Raw genomic sequence first — 17,795 nt, 5'->3', positions numbered from 1 at the left:
GTGGAAGGCAAAGAGGAGCAAGACACGTCTTACGTGAATGGCAGCAGGCAAAGAGAGAGCTTGTGCAGGGAAACTTCCCCTTACAGAACCATCAGATCTCATGAGACTCATTTACTATCATGAGAACAGCATGGGAAAGACCCACCCCCATGATTCAACCATCTCCCACCAGGTCCCTCCCACAACACGTGGGAATTCAAGATGAGATTTGGATGGGGACATAGCCAAACCATATCAATGGGTAATTTCTAAAGAAAAAGGTTTATTTGGCTCACAATTCTGATGGCTGCAAAGTTTGAGATTGGGTGTCTGTATCTGGTGAGAGCCTCAGGCTGCTTCCACTCCTGGAGGAAGATGAAGGGAGCCACCTGATGAGAAAGAAAGGAAGAGGTGGAGGGCTAGGGGAGAGGTATCAGGCTCTTTTGAACAACCAGCTCTCCCAGGAAAGGTATTAGTCCTTTCATGAGAGATCTGCCCTCATGGCCCAAACACCTCCCTGTAGGCCCCATCCCCCAGCACCTCCACACTGGGGATTAAATTTCAGCATGAGACTGGGTGGGGACAAACTATATCCTGATCACAGCACACACGAAAAGATGGTCAACATCATTAGTCACCTAGGAAATGCAAATCGAAACCACCATGAGACACCACTTCACACCCACTAAGATGGCTATTAAAAAAAAAAAATAGAAAATAGCCACTGGGCACAGTGGCTCAGCCTGTAATTCCAGCACTTTGGGAGTTCGAGGCGAGTGGATCACTTCAGATCAGTAGTTCAAGACCAGCCTGGCCAACATGGTGAAACCTTGTCTCCACCAAAAATATAAAAAATTAGCCGGGTGTGGTGGTGCATGCCTGTAATCCCAGCTACTCGGGAGGCTGAGGCAGGAGAATTGCTTGAACCCGGGAGGTAGAGGTACAGTGAGCTGAGATCATGCCACTGCACTCCAGCCTGGGTGACAGAGCCAGACTCCGTCTCAAACAAAACAAAACAAAAAAACACCTAGAAAATAACAAGCATTGGTGAGGATGTGGAAAAATTAGAACCCCCCATACACTGCTGGTGGGAATGTAAAATGGTGCAGCCACTTTGAAAAAGTCTGAAAGTTAAAGACAGAGTTACCATTGGACCCAGCACTTCCACTCTTAGGTATATCAAGAGAAGTGAAAAGGTATACTCACACAAAAACTTCACATGAATGTTCACAGCAACATTATTTACAATAGCCAAAAGGTGAAAACTCTGCCAATGTTTGTCAATGGATAAACAAAATATAATATATTTCTACAATGGAATATGATTCCGGCATAAAATGAATGAAGTACTGATACATACTATAACATGGGTGAACCCTGAAAATACGCTAAGTGAAACAAGCCAGTCCCAAAAGACCACCTACGGTATGATTCTGTTTATATGACTTATCTGAAATAGGCAAATCTAATAGAGTTGGAAAGTAGATTAATGGTTGTCTAGGGCCAGGGTGGTGGGGAAAAGGGGAGAATTGGAAGATGGTGGCTAAGGGGTATGGGATTTCTTCTTGGGGTGATGAAACTGTTCTAAAATTGTGATGATGGTTGCACAAGTCTGAATATGCCAGAAACCATTAAATGAGTGAATTGTATGATATGTGAACTGTTTCTCAGTAAAGCTATGTACAGAAAGAGAAGCAGACAAAGAAAGAAAGATGAAATATGTTTGCAGTAGAGAAGTTGTAGCGAATAGGAACAGCTCCGGTCTACAGCTCCCAGCGTGAGCGACGCAGAAGACGGGTGATTTCTGCATTTCCATCTGAGGTACCAGGTTGATCTCACTAGGGAGTGCCAGACAGTGGGTGCAGGTCAGTGGGTGCGCACACCGTGTGCGAGCCAAAGAAGGGCGAGGCGTTGCCTCACTCGGGAAGCACAAGGGGTCAGGGAGTTCCCTTTCCTAGTCAAAAAAAGGGGTGACAGACGGCACCTGGAAAATCGGGTCACTCCCACCCGAATACTGCGCTTTTCCGACGGGCTTAAAAAACGGCGCACCAGGAGATTATATTCCACACCTGGCTCAGAGGGTCCTACGCCCACAGAGTCTCGCTAATTGCTAGCACAGCAGTCTGAGATCAAACTGCAAGGCGGCAGCGAGGCTGGGGGAGGGGCGCCCGCCATTGCCCAGGCTTGCTTAGGTAAACAAAGCAGTCGGGAAGCTCGAACTGGGTGGAGCCCACCACAGCTCAAGGAGGCCTGCCTGCCTCTGCAGGCTCCACCTCTGGGGGCAGGGCACAGACAAACAAAAACACAGCAGTAACCTCTGCAGACTTAAATGTCCCTGTCTGACAGCTTTGAAGAGAGCAGTGGTTCTCCCAGCACGCAGCTGGAGATCTGAGAACGGGCAGACTGCCTCCTCAAGTGGGTCCCTGACCCCTGACCCCCAAGCAGCCTAACTGGGAGGCACCCCCCAGCAGGGGCAGACTGACACCTCACACGGCTAGGTACTCCAACAGACCTGCAGCTGAGGGTCCTGTCTGTTAGAAGGAAAACTAACAAACAGAAAGGACATCCACACCAAAAACCCATCTGTACATCACCATCATCAAAGACCAAAAGTAGATAAAACCACAAAGATGGGGAAAAAACAGAGGAGAAAAACTGGAAACTCTAAAAAGCAGAGTACCTCTCCTCCTCCAAAGGAACGCAGTTCCTCACCAGCAACTGAACAAAGCTGGACGGAGAATGACTTTGACGAGCTGAGAGAAGAAGGCTTCAGACGATCAAATTACTCCGAGCTACAGGAGGATATTCAAACCAAAGGCAAAGAAGTTGAAAACTTTGAAAAAAATTTAGAAGAATGTATAACTAGAATAACCAATACAGAGAAGTGCTTAAAGGAGTTGATGGAGCTGAAAACCAAGGCTCGAGAACTACATAAAGAATGCAGAAGCCTCAGGAGCCGATGCGATCAACTGGAAGAAAGGGTATCAGCGATGGAAGATGAAATGAATGAAATGAAGCCAGAAGGGAAGTTTAGAGAAAAAAGAATAAAAAGAAACGAGCAAAGCCTCCAAGAAATATAGGACTATGTGAAAAGACCAAATCTACGTCTGATTGGTGTACCTGAAATTGACGGGGAGAATGGAACCAAGTTGGAAAACACTCTGCAGGATATTATCCAGGAGAACTTCCCCAATCTAGCAAGGCAGGCCAACATTCAGATTCAGGAAATACAGAGAACGCCACAAAGATACTCCTCGAGAAGAGCAACTCCAAGACACATAATTGTCAGATTCACCAAAGTTGAAATGAAGGAAAAAATGTTAAGGGCAGCCAGAGAGAAAGGTCAGGTTACCCTCAAAGGGAAGCGCATCAGACTAACAGCGGATCTCTCGGCAGAAACTCTACAAGCCAGAAGAGAGTGGGGGCCAATATTCAACATTCTTAAAGAAAAGAATTTTCAACCCAGAATTTCATATCCAGCCAAACTAAGCTTCATAAGTGAAGGAGAAATAAAATACTTTACAGACAAGCAAATGCTGAGAGATTTTGTCACCACCAAGCCTGCCCTAAAAGAGCTCCTGAAGGAAGCACTAAACATGGAAAGGAACAACCGGTACCAGCCGCTGCAAAATCATGCCAAAATGTAAAGACCATCGAGACTAGGAAGAGACTGCATCAACTAATGAGCAAAATAACCAGCTAACATCATAATGACAAGATCAAATTCACACATAACAATATTAACTTTAAATGTAAATGGACTAAATGCTCCAATTAAAAGACACAGACTAGCAAATTGGATAAAGAGTCAAGACCCATCAGTGTGCTGTATTCAGGAAACCCATCTCACGTGCAGAGACACACATAGGCTCAAAATAAAAGGATGGAGGAAGATCTACCAAGCAAATGGAAAGCAAAAAAATGAAGGGGTTGCAATCCTAGTCTCTGATAAAACAGACGTTACACCAACAAAGATCAAAAGAGACAAAGAAGGCCATTGCATAATGGTAAAGGGATCAATTCAACAAGAAAAGCTAACTATCCTAAATATATACGCACCCAATACAGGAGCACCCAGATTCATAAAGCAAGTCCTGAGTGACCTACAAAGAGACTTAGACTCCCACACATTAATAATGGGAGACTTTAACACCCCACTGTCAACATTAGACAGATCAACGAGACAGAAAGTCAACAAGGATACCCAGGAATTGAACTCAGCTCTTCACCAAGTGGACCTAATAGACATCTACAGAACTCTCCACCCCAAATCAACAGAATATACATTTTTTTCAGCACCACACCACACCTATTCCAAAATTGACCACATACTTGGAAGTAAAGCTCTCCTCAGCAAATGTAAAAGAACAGAAATTATAACAAACTGTCTCTCAGATCACAGTGCAATCAAGCTAGAACTCAGGATTAAGAATCTCACTCAAAACCGCTCAACTACATGGAAACTGAACAACCTGCTCCTGAATGACTACTGGGTACATAACAAAATAAAGGCAGAAATAAAGATGTTCTTTGAAACCAATGAGAACCAAGACACAACATACCAGAATCTCTGGGATGCATTCAAAGCAGTGTGTAGAGGGAAATTTATAGCACTAAATGCCCATAAGAGAAAGCAGGAAAGATCCAAAATTTACACCCTAACATCACAATTAAAAGAACTAGAAAAGCAAGAGCAAACACATTCAAAAGCTAGCAGAAGGCAAGAAATAACTAAAATCAGAGCAGAACTGAAGGAAATAGAGACACAAAAAACCCTTCAAAAAATTAATGAATCCAGGAGCTGGTTTTTTGAAAGGATCAACAAAATTGGTAGACTGCTAGCAAGACTAATAAAGAAAAAAAGAGAGAAGAATCAAATAGTTGCAATAAAAAATGATAAAGGGGATATCAACACCGATCCCACAGAAATACAGACTACCATCAGAGAATACTACAAACACCTCTATGCAAATAAACTAGAAAATCTAGAAGAAATGGATAAATTCCTTGACACATACACTCTCCCAAGACTAAACCAGGAAGAAGTTGAATCTCTGAATAGACCAATAACAGGATCTGAAATTGTGGCAATAATCAATAGTTTACCAACCAAAGAGTCCAGGACCAGATGGATTCACAGCCGAATTCTACCAGAGGTACAAGGAGGAACTGGTACCATTCCTTCTGAAACTATTCCAATCAATAGAAAAAGACGGAATCCTCCCTAACTCATTTTATGAGGCCAGCATCATCCTGATACCAAAGCCAGGCAGAGACACAACCAAAAAAGAGAATTTTAGACCAATATCCTTGATGAACATTGATGCAAAAATCCTCAATAAAATACTGGCAAACCGAATCCAGCAGCACATCAAAAAGCTTATCCACCATGATCAAGTTGGCTTCATCCCTGGGATGCAAGGCTGGTTCAATATACGCAAATCAATAAATGTAATCCAGCATATAAACCAGAACCAAAGACAAAAACCACATGATTATCTCAATAGATGCAGAAAAGGCCTTTGACAAAATTCAACAACCCTTCATGCTAAAAACTCTCAATAAATTAGGTATTGATGGGACGTATCTCAAAATAATAAGAGCTATCTATGACAAACCCACAGCCGATATCATACTGAATGGGCAAAAACTGGAAGCATTCCCTTTGAAAACTGGCATAAGACAGGGATGCCCTCTCTCACCACTCCTATTCAACATAGTGTTGAAAGTTCTGGCCAGGGCAATTAGGCAGGAGAAGGAAATAATGGGTATTCAATTAGGAAAAGAGGAAGTCAAATTGTCCCTGTTTGCAGACGACATGATTGTATATCTAGAAAACCCCATTGTCTCAGCCCAAAATCTCCTTAAGCTGATAAGCAATTTCAGCAAAGTCTCAGAATACAAAATCAATGTACAAAAATCACAAGCATTCTCATACACCAACAACAGACAAACAGAGAGCCAAATCATGAGTGAGCTCCCATTCACAATTGCTTCAAAGAGAATAAAATACCTAGGAATCCAACTTACAAGGGACGTGAAGGACCTCTTCAAGGAGAACTACAAACCACTGCTCAAGGAAATAAAAGAGGATACAAACAAATGGAAGAACATTCCGTGCTCATGGGTAGGAAGAATCAATATCATGAAAATGGCCATACTGCCCAAGGTAATTTAGAGATTCAATGCCATCCCCATCAAGCTACCAATGACTTTCTTCACAGAATTGGAAAAAACTACTTTAAAGTTCATATGGAACCAAAAGAGAGCCCACATCACCAAGTCAATCCTAAGCCAAAAGAACAAAGCTTGAGGCATCACGCTACCTGACTTCAAACTATACTACAAGGCTACAGTAACCAAAACAGCATGGTACTGGTACCAAAACAGAGATATAGATCAATGGAACAGAACAGAGCCCTCAGAAATAACGCCGCATATCTACAACTATCTGATCTTTGACAAACCTGAGAAAAACAAGCAATGGGGAAAGGATTCCCTATTTAATAAATGGTGCTGGGAAAACTGGCTGGCCATATGTAGAAAGCTGAAACTGGATCCCTTCCTTACACCTTATACAAAAATAATTCAAGATGGATTAAAGACTTAAACGTTAGACCTAAAACCATAAAAACCCTAGACGAAAACCTAGGCATTACCATTCAGGACATAGGCATGGGCAAGGACTTCATGTCTAAAACACCAAAAGCAATGGCAACAAAAGCCAAAATTGACAAATGGGATCTAATTAAACTAAAGAGCTTCTGCACAGCAAAAGAAACTACCATCAGAGTGAACAGGCAGCCTACAAAATGGGAGAAAATTTTCGCAACCTGCTCATCTGACAAAGGGCTAATATCCAGAATCTACAATGAACTCCAACAAATTTACAAGAAAAAAACAAACAACCCCATCAAAAAGTGGGCGAAGGACATGAACAGACACTTCTCAAAAGAAGACATTTATGCAGCCAAAAAACACATGAAAAAATGCTCGTCATCGCTGGCCATCAGAGAAATGCAAATCAAAACCACAATGAGATACCATCTCACACCAGTTAGAATGGCAATCATTCAAAAGTCAGGAAACAACAGGTGCTGGAGAGGATGTGGAGAAACAGGAACACTTTTACACTGTTGGTGGGACTGTAAACTAGTTCAACCATTGTGGAAGTCAGTGTGGCGATTCCTCAGGGATCTAGAACTAGAAATACCATTTGACCCAGCCATCCCACTACTGGGTATATACCCAAAGGACTATAAATCATGCTGCTATAAAGACACATGTACTCGTATGTTTATTGTGGCATTATTCACAATAGCAAAGACTTGGAACCAACCCAAATGTCCAACAATGATAGACTGGATTAAGAAATTGTGGCACATATACACCATGGAATACTATGCAGCCATAAAACATGATGAGTTCATGTCCTTTGTAGGGACATGGATGAAATTGGAAATCATCATTCTCAGTAAACTATCGCAAGAACAAAAAACCAAACACCACATATTCTCACTCAGAGGTGGGAATTGAACAATAAGAACACATGGACAGAGGAAGGGGAACATCACACTCTGGGGACTGTTGTGGGGTGGGGGGAGGGGGGAGGGATAGCACTGGGAGATATACCTAATGCTAGATGACGAGTTAGTGGGTGCAGCGCACCAGCATTGCACATATATACATATGTAACTAACCTGCACATTGCACACATGTACCCTAAAACCTAAAGTATAATAATAATAATAAATAAATAAATAAATAAATAAAAGAAAAAAAAAGAAGTTGTAGCAGCAATGTGGGATGCTTTGGGCTTCCTAGAAGCCACTGAGATTGGGTTTCTATTGGAAAAGGAAGGGAAAGGAGGAAATTGATTCTCCTTCTCTGTGATGATCTATTCAGGTAAGGGAAAATTGTGACCTCTGACTTAGATGATAATAATGGCAGGAATTATCTAGATGTAACAGATGGGGGGAACCTCCCAAAATAGCTAGTTATCTTTTCTAACATTGACATAAAGGACATTTTAAGATATCCTCTGTCTCCAAAAAGGCAGCAGAGAGCAATGTGTCCTAACTGCCCAACTAGGAATGCAGGCCTTATGGTATAGCCTTTGCCTGTCATTTTCCAAATTGCCATCAATTCATCAAAGATAAACCATATGGGTGGAAATAAACTTCAGGGGATGAGACTAGGAATGGTTACCTAGAGGGATATAACCTAAGCGCTCAAGGGACAGACGCCTCATATTTGCTACGTGTTCTGTAATGTGTGGTGTACCCATTTGGGGAACGAGCCTGTGCCTGCTGGCTGCTGAGAAGAGAAGGTAGTTGTGCATGAGTATGTCATTGTCTGAGCCCAGGTACCCCACCTACCAGGAAGCAACACAGTGGCAGGTCTGTTCCCAACTTCCACAAAGAGCCAGCGCCTAAGCCACATGCTAGACACTTGGTTTTATGACCCTGAGTCACTTTTTGCCTTCCCTAGAAAACTTATTTGTAGTTTAAGTGAGGTAGAAAGAAAAAGACTTCAGATTATCCTATCTGTGACAAATATAATTTAAAATTTCTGATCCTGGGCTGGTTAGATAGGTGAAGAACACAGATTCCAACAATTCGCAGTCAGTGAGATCTCACGAGTAGCATTTCTGTAACCTGCTGAAATGAGAATTTGTACAGGTGTATAAATAGGTGGGCTTTTTCATAAACAAACCATTCTGTTTTTATGACTTGTGAAATATTTGCTTCTTGTAGTAGAAAGAGCACTGCCCAAAGAGTTGGAGGCCTGAATTCTAGTTCCAAACCTTCTAGTAGCAAAAAGTGACCCAGAGGACAAGTCAGGTCTCTTTACTGAGCTGGAGCTGCCCCATCCTATCCCCAGAGCTCCTGATTCAGTCAATCTGGGGGAGCATCAGACTCTTCTGATGCTTGGGCAGCTTGGGATCCACTGGACTAGAATAAGTCTAAGGGCCCCTCTGGCTCCAGCATTGTGTGAATTTATGACCCTTGTTTTCCTGGCCACCCCCAAGACACAGTGATCTCTGTCCTGTAGAAGAGTCTAAATCTGCCCTATTGCCACTGTTTCTGTCCCCCTACCCCCTGATAATCTGGCCCCTTTGGGTTGGAAGAATTTTTGTATCTTTTTTTGCACCTAACTGCATATTTACTTGTTGTAGGCAAATACCAAATAACAACAATAATAATACTACTCAGTGGGCAGCTACAAATAAATATAATGGTAGCTTTCAGTTGAATTTACATTATAAAATCATAGTTGGTGCTTTCACAGATATCACTTCTTTACAGAATTGAGCTTTACAAATATTTTTGTATCCCACAGAAAGAATAAAAATGACATAAGCAAACTCATCTTCAAAAGTGGAGATTTCCAAATGTCCCCATATGCTGAATACCCCAAAAATCCTCGCTCACAAGAATGGGGCCGAGAAGCTATTGAAATGCATGAGAATGGAAGTACCAAAAACCTCCTCCAGATGACGGATGTGTACTACTCGGTGTGTATTCCTGGGTCAGGGTAACCCCAGGGCCCCCAGTTCCTCTGAGAAGTAAAGGAATTCTGTTTTGTTGTAGTAAAAGCATTACAGTTAGTTAAGGGTTAAAGAGTAGTGGCATGAACCTGTGATTTACTATTCAGTTTACCTACAGTCTATTTGCATGGTACTTATCAGTGTTGCTATTGAAGTATGAAGGATATTTCCATAAATCACATTATATTTATGTGGTTTTAGCAGTAACCCTCTTGTTACTAAACTTGGCTTTTAAGTTATAGGAATGGAAACTGAAAGGTAGAGCAAGAATTTAGTGATATTTAGCCTTTGGCCCTTTCATTTTTATCTCCTGTCTGCCATGCTTACCTTGTGTGATTAGGTACTTAAAACTAGAGGACTGGTGGCTGGGCACAGTGGCTCACACCTGTAATCCCAGCACTTTGGGAGGCCGAGGTGGGCAGATCTTATGAGTCCAGGAGTTTGAGACCAGCCTGGGCAACATGGTGAAACCATATCTCTACAGAAACCACGCTCATCTCTACAAAAAATTAGCCTGGCATGGTGGTGCTTGCCTGTGGTTCTAGCTACTTGAGAGGCTAAGATGGGAGGATTGCTTGAGTTGGGGAGGCAGAGGTTGCAGTGAGCCAAGATTGCACCACTGTACTCCAGCCTGGGCAACAGAGTGAGAGCCTATCTCAAAATAATAATAATAATAATAACAACAATAAACAACAACAACAAAAAACCAACTAGAGGATGGGGAAAAGGTATAAAGAGAACAACAATTCAATGTTGTCCTCAACAAGCACTTCTCAGGTTTCGAATATTGTATACTCAGAAGGCCTTTAATAATTTGCTATGTCCAGCCTGGACTGCATCATTTGGAAAGGTAGGAGACAACCTTGAACCCTTGCTGCCTCTCTCCCATATTGAATTTAACCTGTGTCATATTCCTGTAAACTGCCCAGCTCATTTCATATCACTGTATCAACCATAAAGCAAACACGAACAGGCGTATCTGAGCTGAAAAGTAAACGGTTATCAGGTGACTTCTCGTGCCATGTGGAGCTGTTTGAGGAATAGCAATAAATGTGAAACCTTGCCCCGTGGGGACTTAATGGGGTTAGACAATCTTGTGACAGAAACCATAATTCCTCTGGGTTGCTGTGGGAATTAACCATGGGGATTCAGACTTTGGATGGGAGGGACAAGTTTGTTCATGCTAAGGAGCTGTTTATTTCCATGGACTCTTTTTGAAAAATTTGAACCTAAAGGAAGAACAAAAAGTTATAAATAAGGAAAAAAACATAAAGAGATACAAACCTAGCTCTAGCGAAAATATTCCCATTGATATTTCTGCATTGGGCTTTGTTTCTCTGTTTATCAGGAAAGTCCTTTTCCTTTACTAACTGAAGCCATAACTGAGGTGGTATTTTACCCCAGTGTGTCCCCACACTCTCATCCTTTACTCAGGACTCCTCAGCCCCAGCACGGTTCAATAACTAGCAACAAACAGGCCTGTGGCATCATAGGAACCAACTTCAGTGCATGTTTCCATGGTATTAAAGAGTCACCTTAAATAAATGTAGTCAAGAATGTAAATGAACCCCATTTTTATTCCAAAAATAGCAAGCTGGCCAGGCACGGTGGCTCATGCCTGTAATCCCTGTAATCACTTTGGGAGGCCAAGGTTGGGGGATTGCTTGACCCTAGTAGCTGAAGACCAGCCTGGGCAACATGGTGAGACCCTGTCTCTACAAATTTTTTTTTTTAATTAGCCAGGCATGGTGGTGGACCCCTGTAGATCCAGCTACTCAGGAGGCTGAGGCAGGAGGATCACTTAAGCTCAGGAAGTCAAGGCTACAGTGAACAGTGTTTGTGCCATTGCACTGCAGGCTGGGCAATAGAGCAAGACCCTGTCTCAAAAAAAAAAAAAAAAAAAAAGGCCGGGCACGGTGGCTCACGCCTATAATCCCAGCACTTTGGGAGGCCAAGGCAGGTGGATCACGAGGTCAAGAGATTGAGACCATTCTGGCTAACATGGTGAAACCCCATCTGTACTAAAAATACAAAAATTAGCTGGGCTTGGTAGCGTGCACCTGTAGTCCCAGCTACTCGGGAGGTTGAGGCAGGAGAATACCTCAAACCCAGGAGGCAGAGGTTGCAATGAGCCAAGATTGCACCACTGCACTCCGGCCTGGTGATAGAGTGAGATCCATCTAAAAAAAGAAAGAGAAAGAAAAAGAAAAGAAAAGAAAGAAAGAGAGGGAAAGGTAAAAAAAGAAAAAGAAAGAAAGAAATGGTAAGGAGAAAGGAAAGGAAGGAGAAAAAGAAAGAAAGAAAAGAGAAAGAAGGAAAAAAAATAGCTGGCTGAGCAGTCTGTAGAGGCAGAGCCTAAGCTTAGGGCATGAAGCTGTCACCTGGGTAGACAAGCTGTTCCACACAGTGACCTCAGGTGTCGTCCAGGTGATTCCCACATTGGGCTCTCCTGCGACTCATTTATGATACACAGTAGCTAGTATTTTATTTCTGCCAAGAAATAATTTACCTTTGGTGCTACTATGAAGGCCTCCTCAAAGTAGCCCCTCTTATTCCCAGGGAGCCTTTTTTTGAAATCAAACTGGTCACTTGAGGATTGCTATTGGCCTCCTGGTTTGGGGTCCTAACACCACCTGCAACTAGGTGGTCGTAGGACCTTATAACGGTCAGTTCCTCCATTTGCATCAGTTGCCTTCTGCATGGTGGCAGGGACAGGAAAGATTAAAGTGGGTTGTGCTCCAGAGAGAAAGATACTTTAAAAAAATTAGAAATAATCAGTAGAACCACATCATACAGGATAAACCCAGATCTTTTCTTACATTGGTCTAAAATCATTGGGATTTAACACTGTAATTTAAACCCAAGAATGATAAATTGACTTTTCTTCTTTTCTCTTTGGCAACCAGCCCACAAGTGTAAGGAATCCAGAACTTGAACGAAACGGACTCTACCCAGCCTACACTGGACTGCCAGGATCACGGCATTCTTGCATTTTCCCCGGACAGTATAACCCGTCTTTCATCAGTGATGAAAGCAGAAGAAGAGACTACTTTTAAGTCCAGGAGAGAGAGGGACTCATTATTCTGAGCCAGTCACCTGGGACCTCTGCTCAGAGGACCGAACCAGGAGGCTGCGCCCAGGATTTGTCGGGAGCCACGCTGAGTGGCAAGCAGGAAGAGGGATAGGCATGCGGGGCGTGACCACAGTGGAGGAGACAGGTGGATGTGGAACCACAGGCTGCTCATTTGGCACCTTTGTTGTTACTGTGAACGTGAATGTGGGCCAGTATCAAGAGAGTCTCTCTGAGTGACTGCACCATGGCACTGGCACCAGGGCAACTATTAGCCAGGGCAGACCACTAGACATCAGTGCAGGGACCTGGTTTTCCCTTCGTTTGCACTTTAGTAAATTGGGTGGGAGGTTTCCTTTTGGATCTGTTTCAAGACTGTTCCAGAAAGAAGGCTTCCTTTCCCGAGACACTTCCATAGGCAGCAATTTGGTGATTCATTTGCAGCAAAATACTGGCTTGTTAATTATTTTCCTGCCCAGCGCCTGTGTGCTCAACAACAGATGAGGATGAGCGTACCACTAAAGTCTGAAGATGTCGCCGTTGAACGGACAGTGTTTTCATATGTTTCTAGGTTGTCTTATAGCTACAGTTTTCAAGCCAACCCCCACAATGAGGAAATGTGTGAGGCATAGCACACAACTGCAATGTGTTTTTTTAAGTCAAGGTGACACATTTATTTAAGATTTTTTTTTTTAAATCTCTTTGCAGTTAAATCTCACTTTTTCAAACAAGCCTGGATCAGGGCAAAACAACTTATATTTGATTTTAGCTGGAGGCTCAGCAGGCAGATTGCAGGCAGGGGGGCACTTTTCATCCATGAGGGCCCAGCCTGGGGCCTGCGACTCTGATCACCATTGTGGAGGCCAGAGGCAGCTGCATATGGAGGAGAAATGTCAAACTGAATGCAGGTTTCACCACTCTAGGAAAGCAGCTTGTTGAGGCCCTGCAGCTGGATGTGGTTAGAGGGATGGGCTGAATAGGCAGGTTAGATTTCCTGCATCAACAATGCTTTGGGAAGCTGCGTGGATTCCTGAGGAAGAACAGGGAGCTGAGATGGAACCACACATGAGTTTGCTCACCTGCTACTGCAGCACTTTGTACCCAGAATCTCATGTCCACAAACCCCATGTAAACTTTCAACCACTCAAAGCTGTTTATTCGGCTGAAGAAATAACTTTTTTTTTCTCACCCAGTCATTTGTACCTCTTCGTATGGCTGTGTCGCACCCTCCAGAAACGTGGTTATACTTCCAGTCAGTGTGGGAGAACTGAAGACTCCCGGTTGGTCGAGGAACTGAGGGTTGACCTTCGGGAAGGAAGTTCCACTCGTCTTATTTATTATGCCTGTGATGTGGGTCCTGCCAGGGAGACATCCAGTACTCAGTGTCTTTAATTGCCACCTGGGGAACTGTGTTTATTGGCCTGCTTTGGGGCATCCTGGTTTTGGATGAAGTGAGGGGAATACAGAGGTAAAAGAATTGTCTCCACCCTGAAGCGGGGAGCCCCGCTTCACATTTCTGGAAATGGTGCAGCCACTGGGGACAGTTCTGCCCCGGGCATGGTTGTTTCTTCAAGGTCCCCTAAATATAATCCCTATTCTTACATAATCCTTGGCCCTGATGGTTTTAAGCATGAACTCCTGTGTCCCATGGTCTCCACCACTCACCATCACCCTGCTCTAGCAAGAGTCCTAGTCAGGGGAGGTGCATTTTAGTAGTTAAATTGCACTCATCCATGAGATAAATAAAAGGAGAACTGTTTTTATCAGTGGAGGCTAACCTAAAATTTCAAAGCGTCACCTTTTTGAAATCTTGGGCCTTGCCTCTCTCTCTGTAGAACCAATGGCCCTTTGTGGCTCACGGCCTCACACCTAACTGGAGAGTTCTGAGCTCCTGCAGCTCACCTGAGCCCACAGACTAGGTTTCTTGGCTCCTTCCACAGCATGCCTGCTCATCCCCAGGACCCGCAGCTGTGGGAAGAGCCATGTAGGGAGGCTATTCCCAGGCATACACTTCCGCTGCCTTCAGCTGACATCACAGCTGACAAATCATCTCCTCTATCGGAGCCAGAAGCCTTCATTCAGCTCCACAAAATGAAGTGTTCTGTCCTGAAAACGTTCTTGGGAAGAATCCCAACATCCAGAAAATGGTGTCCTGTGAGTTCCAACAATGCTTTTTGTTCATGGGTTTCTTCCGTATGGAGTGGATTAAGAGTGTTTTATTTTGTTGTTTTAACTGAGAAAAAAAGGAGGCACCCACAAGGTTGAGTTCACAGTCTCCACAGTTTCCAGGAGGCGTGTGGGTGTGGGGAAGGCACCTCCAGAGCATGAGGCTCTAAGGGGACATGAGTAAAGCATGTCTGTGACCCAGTGAGGAAGGGAGAGGCCAGCTGCACTCCTGCACGGGGTTCCTAGCTGCAGAAGGGTCCTGCCTAGGCCAAGGGGAAACACCTGGTAGCAGAAGAGGCCTGGATGCACACCTGGCACGCCGAGGCTCTCCGCCCAGACACAGTGCTCCATGTCAGCCCCTGCACCTGGGGTGTGTGATTCACGTGCACAGATGCACAATCCTGCACCAATATCCCACAGATGGGGGAAGGTGAGAGGAAGGGGCAAGTGATGTGTAACTGCTCAAGAGATGCTTAAACCTCCATAGGGAGGAACCGGGCGCAGGGGCATCTGTGTGTACCGTCACACACTGCAGCAGGGAAGGGTGGCTGGCTGGCTCCCTGGCATCAGTGGTTTGGTTTAAGCTCCAGAGGGTCTTATTGCCATTGCCTTTTCCTCTGCCCCTTGAGCCAGCCCAAGGCCCTGGAGTCTGTTTCTTTAGGCGGATGAACTGACATGATCCTACCATGAGCAGGCTCTGGGCAAGGCTCCTCACACTATCCTCGAGAGGTGGGCATGGAGGTGCCCATTTCTCAGGTACAGAAACCTTCAGAGAGGATAAATAGCTTGCCTTGTAGAAGCAGGACTGAAACCCTCGTCTGCCTGACTCCCCCGGCTGCTCTGCCCACTGTAGCCCCCTGCCTTACTGTCCTGGCACACCCCTCACCATCCTGTATACCTTAAATATCAAAGAGGGCAAGAGAGAAAGGGCTTTAAAGATAAGTTATTTTTTTAAGGAACCTTAATATTATTTTTAAGAAGTAACCAAATTAATGACGTGAAATGCAAAAAAAAAATGCTGACTACCCTTTTGAAAATGTGCTTTCAGATTGATTTTTATATATATTTCTTAGACACTTGTCATTAAGAAAATAGTGGCTGGCTTGTGCTCAGCAAGAAGCACACTGGCACGTGGCTTTGGTATAGGAAGTGGAAGGCAAGGACCTGGGTTTCTGACAAGCGCAGTCAGACATACACATCCATCTGAGAGCTGCTTGCCTTGTTCCCATGGTAAGGCCATGGCTCCCACATACTGGAAGCATATTTTTGTGAACTGTTTTCAGAATTGGGAACATATTCAGTGGAATGTCTTAAACGCTGACACATCTTCCTCCTTTGAGGGGAAGTATATTTTCAGAAGCAGCTAAGACATTTAGAGCCAAAATTGCTGATAGGTGGTTCAGTCAAGTTGGCTGATGGTATCTGAGGTCAACAACTAAGATGTGATGATTGAGTTCTTAAAGAGATAACTCTTAAAGTGGGCCCAAGGGAGAAGGCAGCATCTTTGGACTCCTAGGCTGGATGGCTACCCAAGAATATGCCGTTGAAGGATGACAACTATTCAGATGTGAAGGTTCCCAGAGCAGGCACCTTTGGGTCACCCACCTCGCGTGGCTTTTTGGTGCCTGCGTGAAACTGTGTTGCCCCCTGGTGAGATGCCCGGGTGTCCTGTAGGCCGATTTAACTCTGCCTGAGGAAGAGGAGCTGTCCAGTCCAGTTGCCCTTGGCTAAGTTTAGCCTAACACACCCAAAGTTAGGGTTTTGACCCATAGTTCTAAAATACACCAATTTTGAGACTACAGCTCTTCTTTGGAAAGAGGAAGAATGCAAAGTTCAGTATTTCAATACTTTGTATTTTACTTGAAATTACCCTTAGTATCATCTTTTTTCCTATCTGAAAGCTTTTGTGTGGATGAGAAGGGACATTTCATTTCCTCCCTTAACAAAGCGTCATTCTGAGGTTCTCGTGTGTTTTTGGAAATAGAGATATTGGTTTTGTAGAGTTTGCCTTTGGGTATGTTTTCTTTTTTTCTTTTTCTTAAATCTCCAAGGAAGAGAACTGACTAAAATAGTAGGAACATGAAAGTATTAAATGCCAATTAATTTGTTGTGGTAAAGTATCTTCATTAGCGTTACACTCCATCATATCTGGTGTAAACTGCTCGCAGAAAACCCTATGAAACCAAAGGGGGACCATTTAGGTCTAAAAAGAGGCAGGTCCGAGACTGGGTCTGTCACCTGGGCATTTTCAAAGAGGACATTTTGAAGAATTTGCATATTCGGATTTTTAAAATGCACTTAACATACTTCATTACAGATTTCTTGGGTAGGGAGGATGGGATAGGCCAGGGATGGGATGGAATCAGTTCTGCCTGGGAAACTAATTTGACTCATTTACCTTTCTGTATTAACCTTGGCCTGTCCTAAAAAGAGAACGACTGTTTCATCATGAGTTGCTCTGAGTTTTGTTAATGTTTGTGTTGGTGGATTGACGGTTAAATGAAGCATGTAGCTGGAATATGAACTTTGGGAGTTTTCATGTTGTCCTGGATTTCTCTTTGTAAACCTTTAAACCTTAGCCCCTGGTTGATTGTGTTAAACCCATTATGAGAATGTTATTTAAAGTTGTATTATAATTGCAACCTCCACTAATTATTCAGTACTGTAGCAGCAAAGTATTATTTGTAAGAATTTGGTTATTTTTATACTTATATCCACTATAAGTCTGGCGTTCTAGTCAGTAAAATGATGCAATAAAATTAATATCATTTTCATTGTGTGTTTTCCTCTTAATAACAAGAAAACCAGACCAGAATGCAACAAGTTACCAGTTGTACAGTGAACTTCCACATGGCAAATGTGGAGGCTGAGTCATTTCTGTATTCTCAGTGCCCAGCACTGGGGAAGTACACTTTTGATGATGGATGGATGGATGGATGGATGGATGGATGGATGGATGGATGGATGGATGGATGGACAAACAGACCTAAATGGCAGGAAGCCAAACTTAAATACAGCACCTGCTTTTGT

The 17,795-nt window shown here is 43.6% G+C and overlaps 1 protein-coding gene across 3 annotated transcripts in view; it reads left to right on the top strand.

The window, feature by feature from the left end:
- HEG1 (heart development protein with EGF like domains 1) overlaps positions 1-17,539 on the top strand; it is a 95,869-nt gene extending 78,330 nt beyond the window's left edge. For all 3 annotated transcript variants that reach the window (XM_063661683.1, XM_054481507.2, XM_054481506.2), the window contains 2 exons: positions 9,322-9,496; positions 12,436-17,539. In XM_063661683.1, coding sequence (XP_063517753.1) covers positions 9,322-9,496; positions 12,436-12,585 — 325 coding nt within the window. In that variant the 3' untranslated portion in view covers positions 12,586-17,539. The remainder of the gene's footprint in view (positions 1-9,321; positions 9,497-12,435) is intronic.
- Positions 17,540-17,795: the final 256 nt, after the last annotated feature.

Source organism: Pongo pygmaeus, chromosome 2, assembly GCF_028885625.2.
Source record: "Pongo pygmaeus isolate AG05252 chromosome 2, NHGRI_mPonPyg2-v2.0_pri, whole genome shotgun sequence".
Taxonomy (NCBI): domain Eukaryota; kingdom Metazoa; phylum Chordata; class Mammalia; order Primates; family Hominidae; genus Pongo; species Pongo pygmaeus.
Note: the sequence above shows the minus strand (reverse complement) of the source record. Positions and strands in the feature narration are given on the sequence as shown.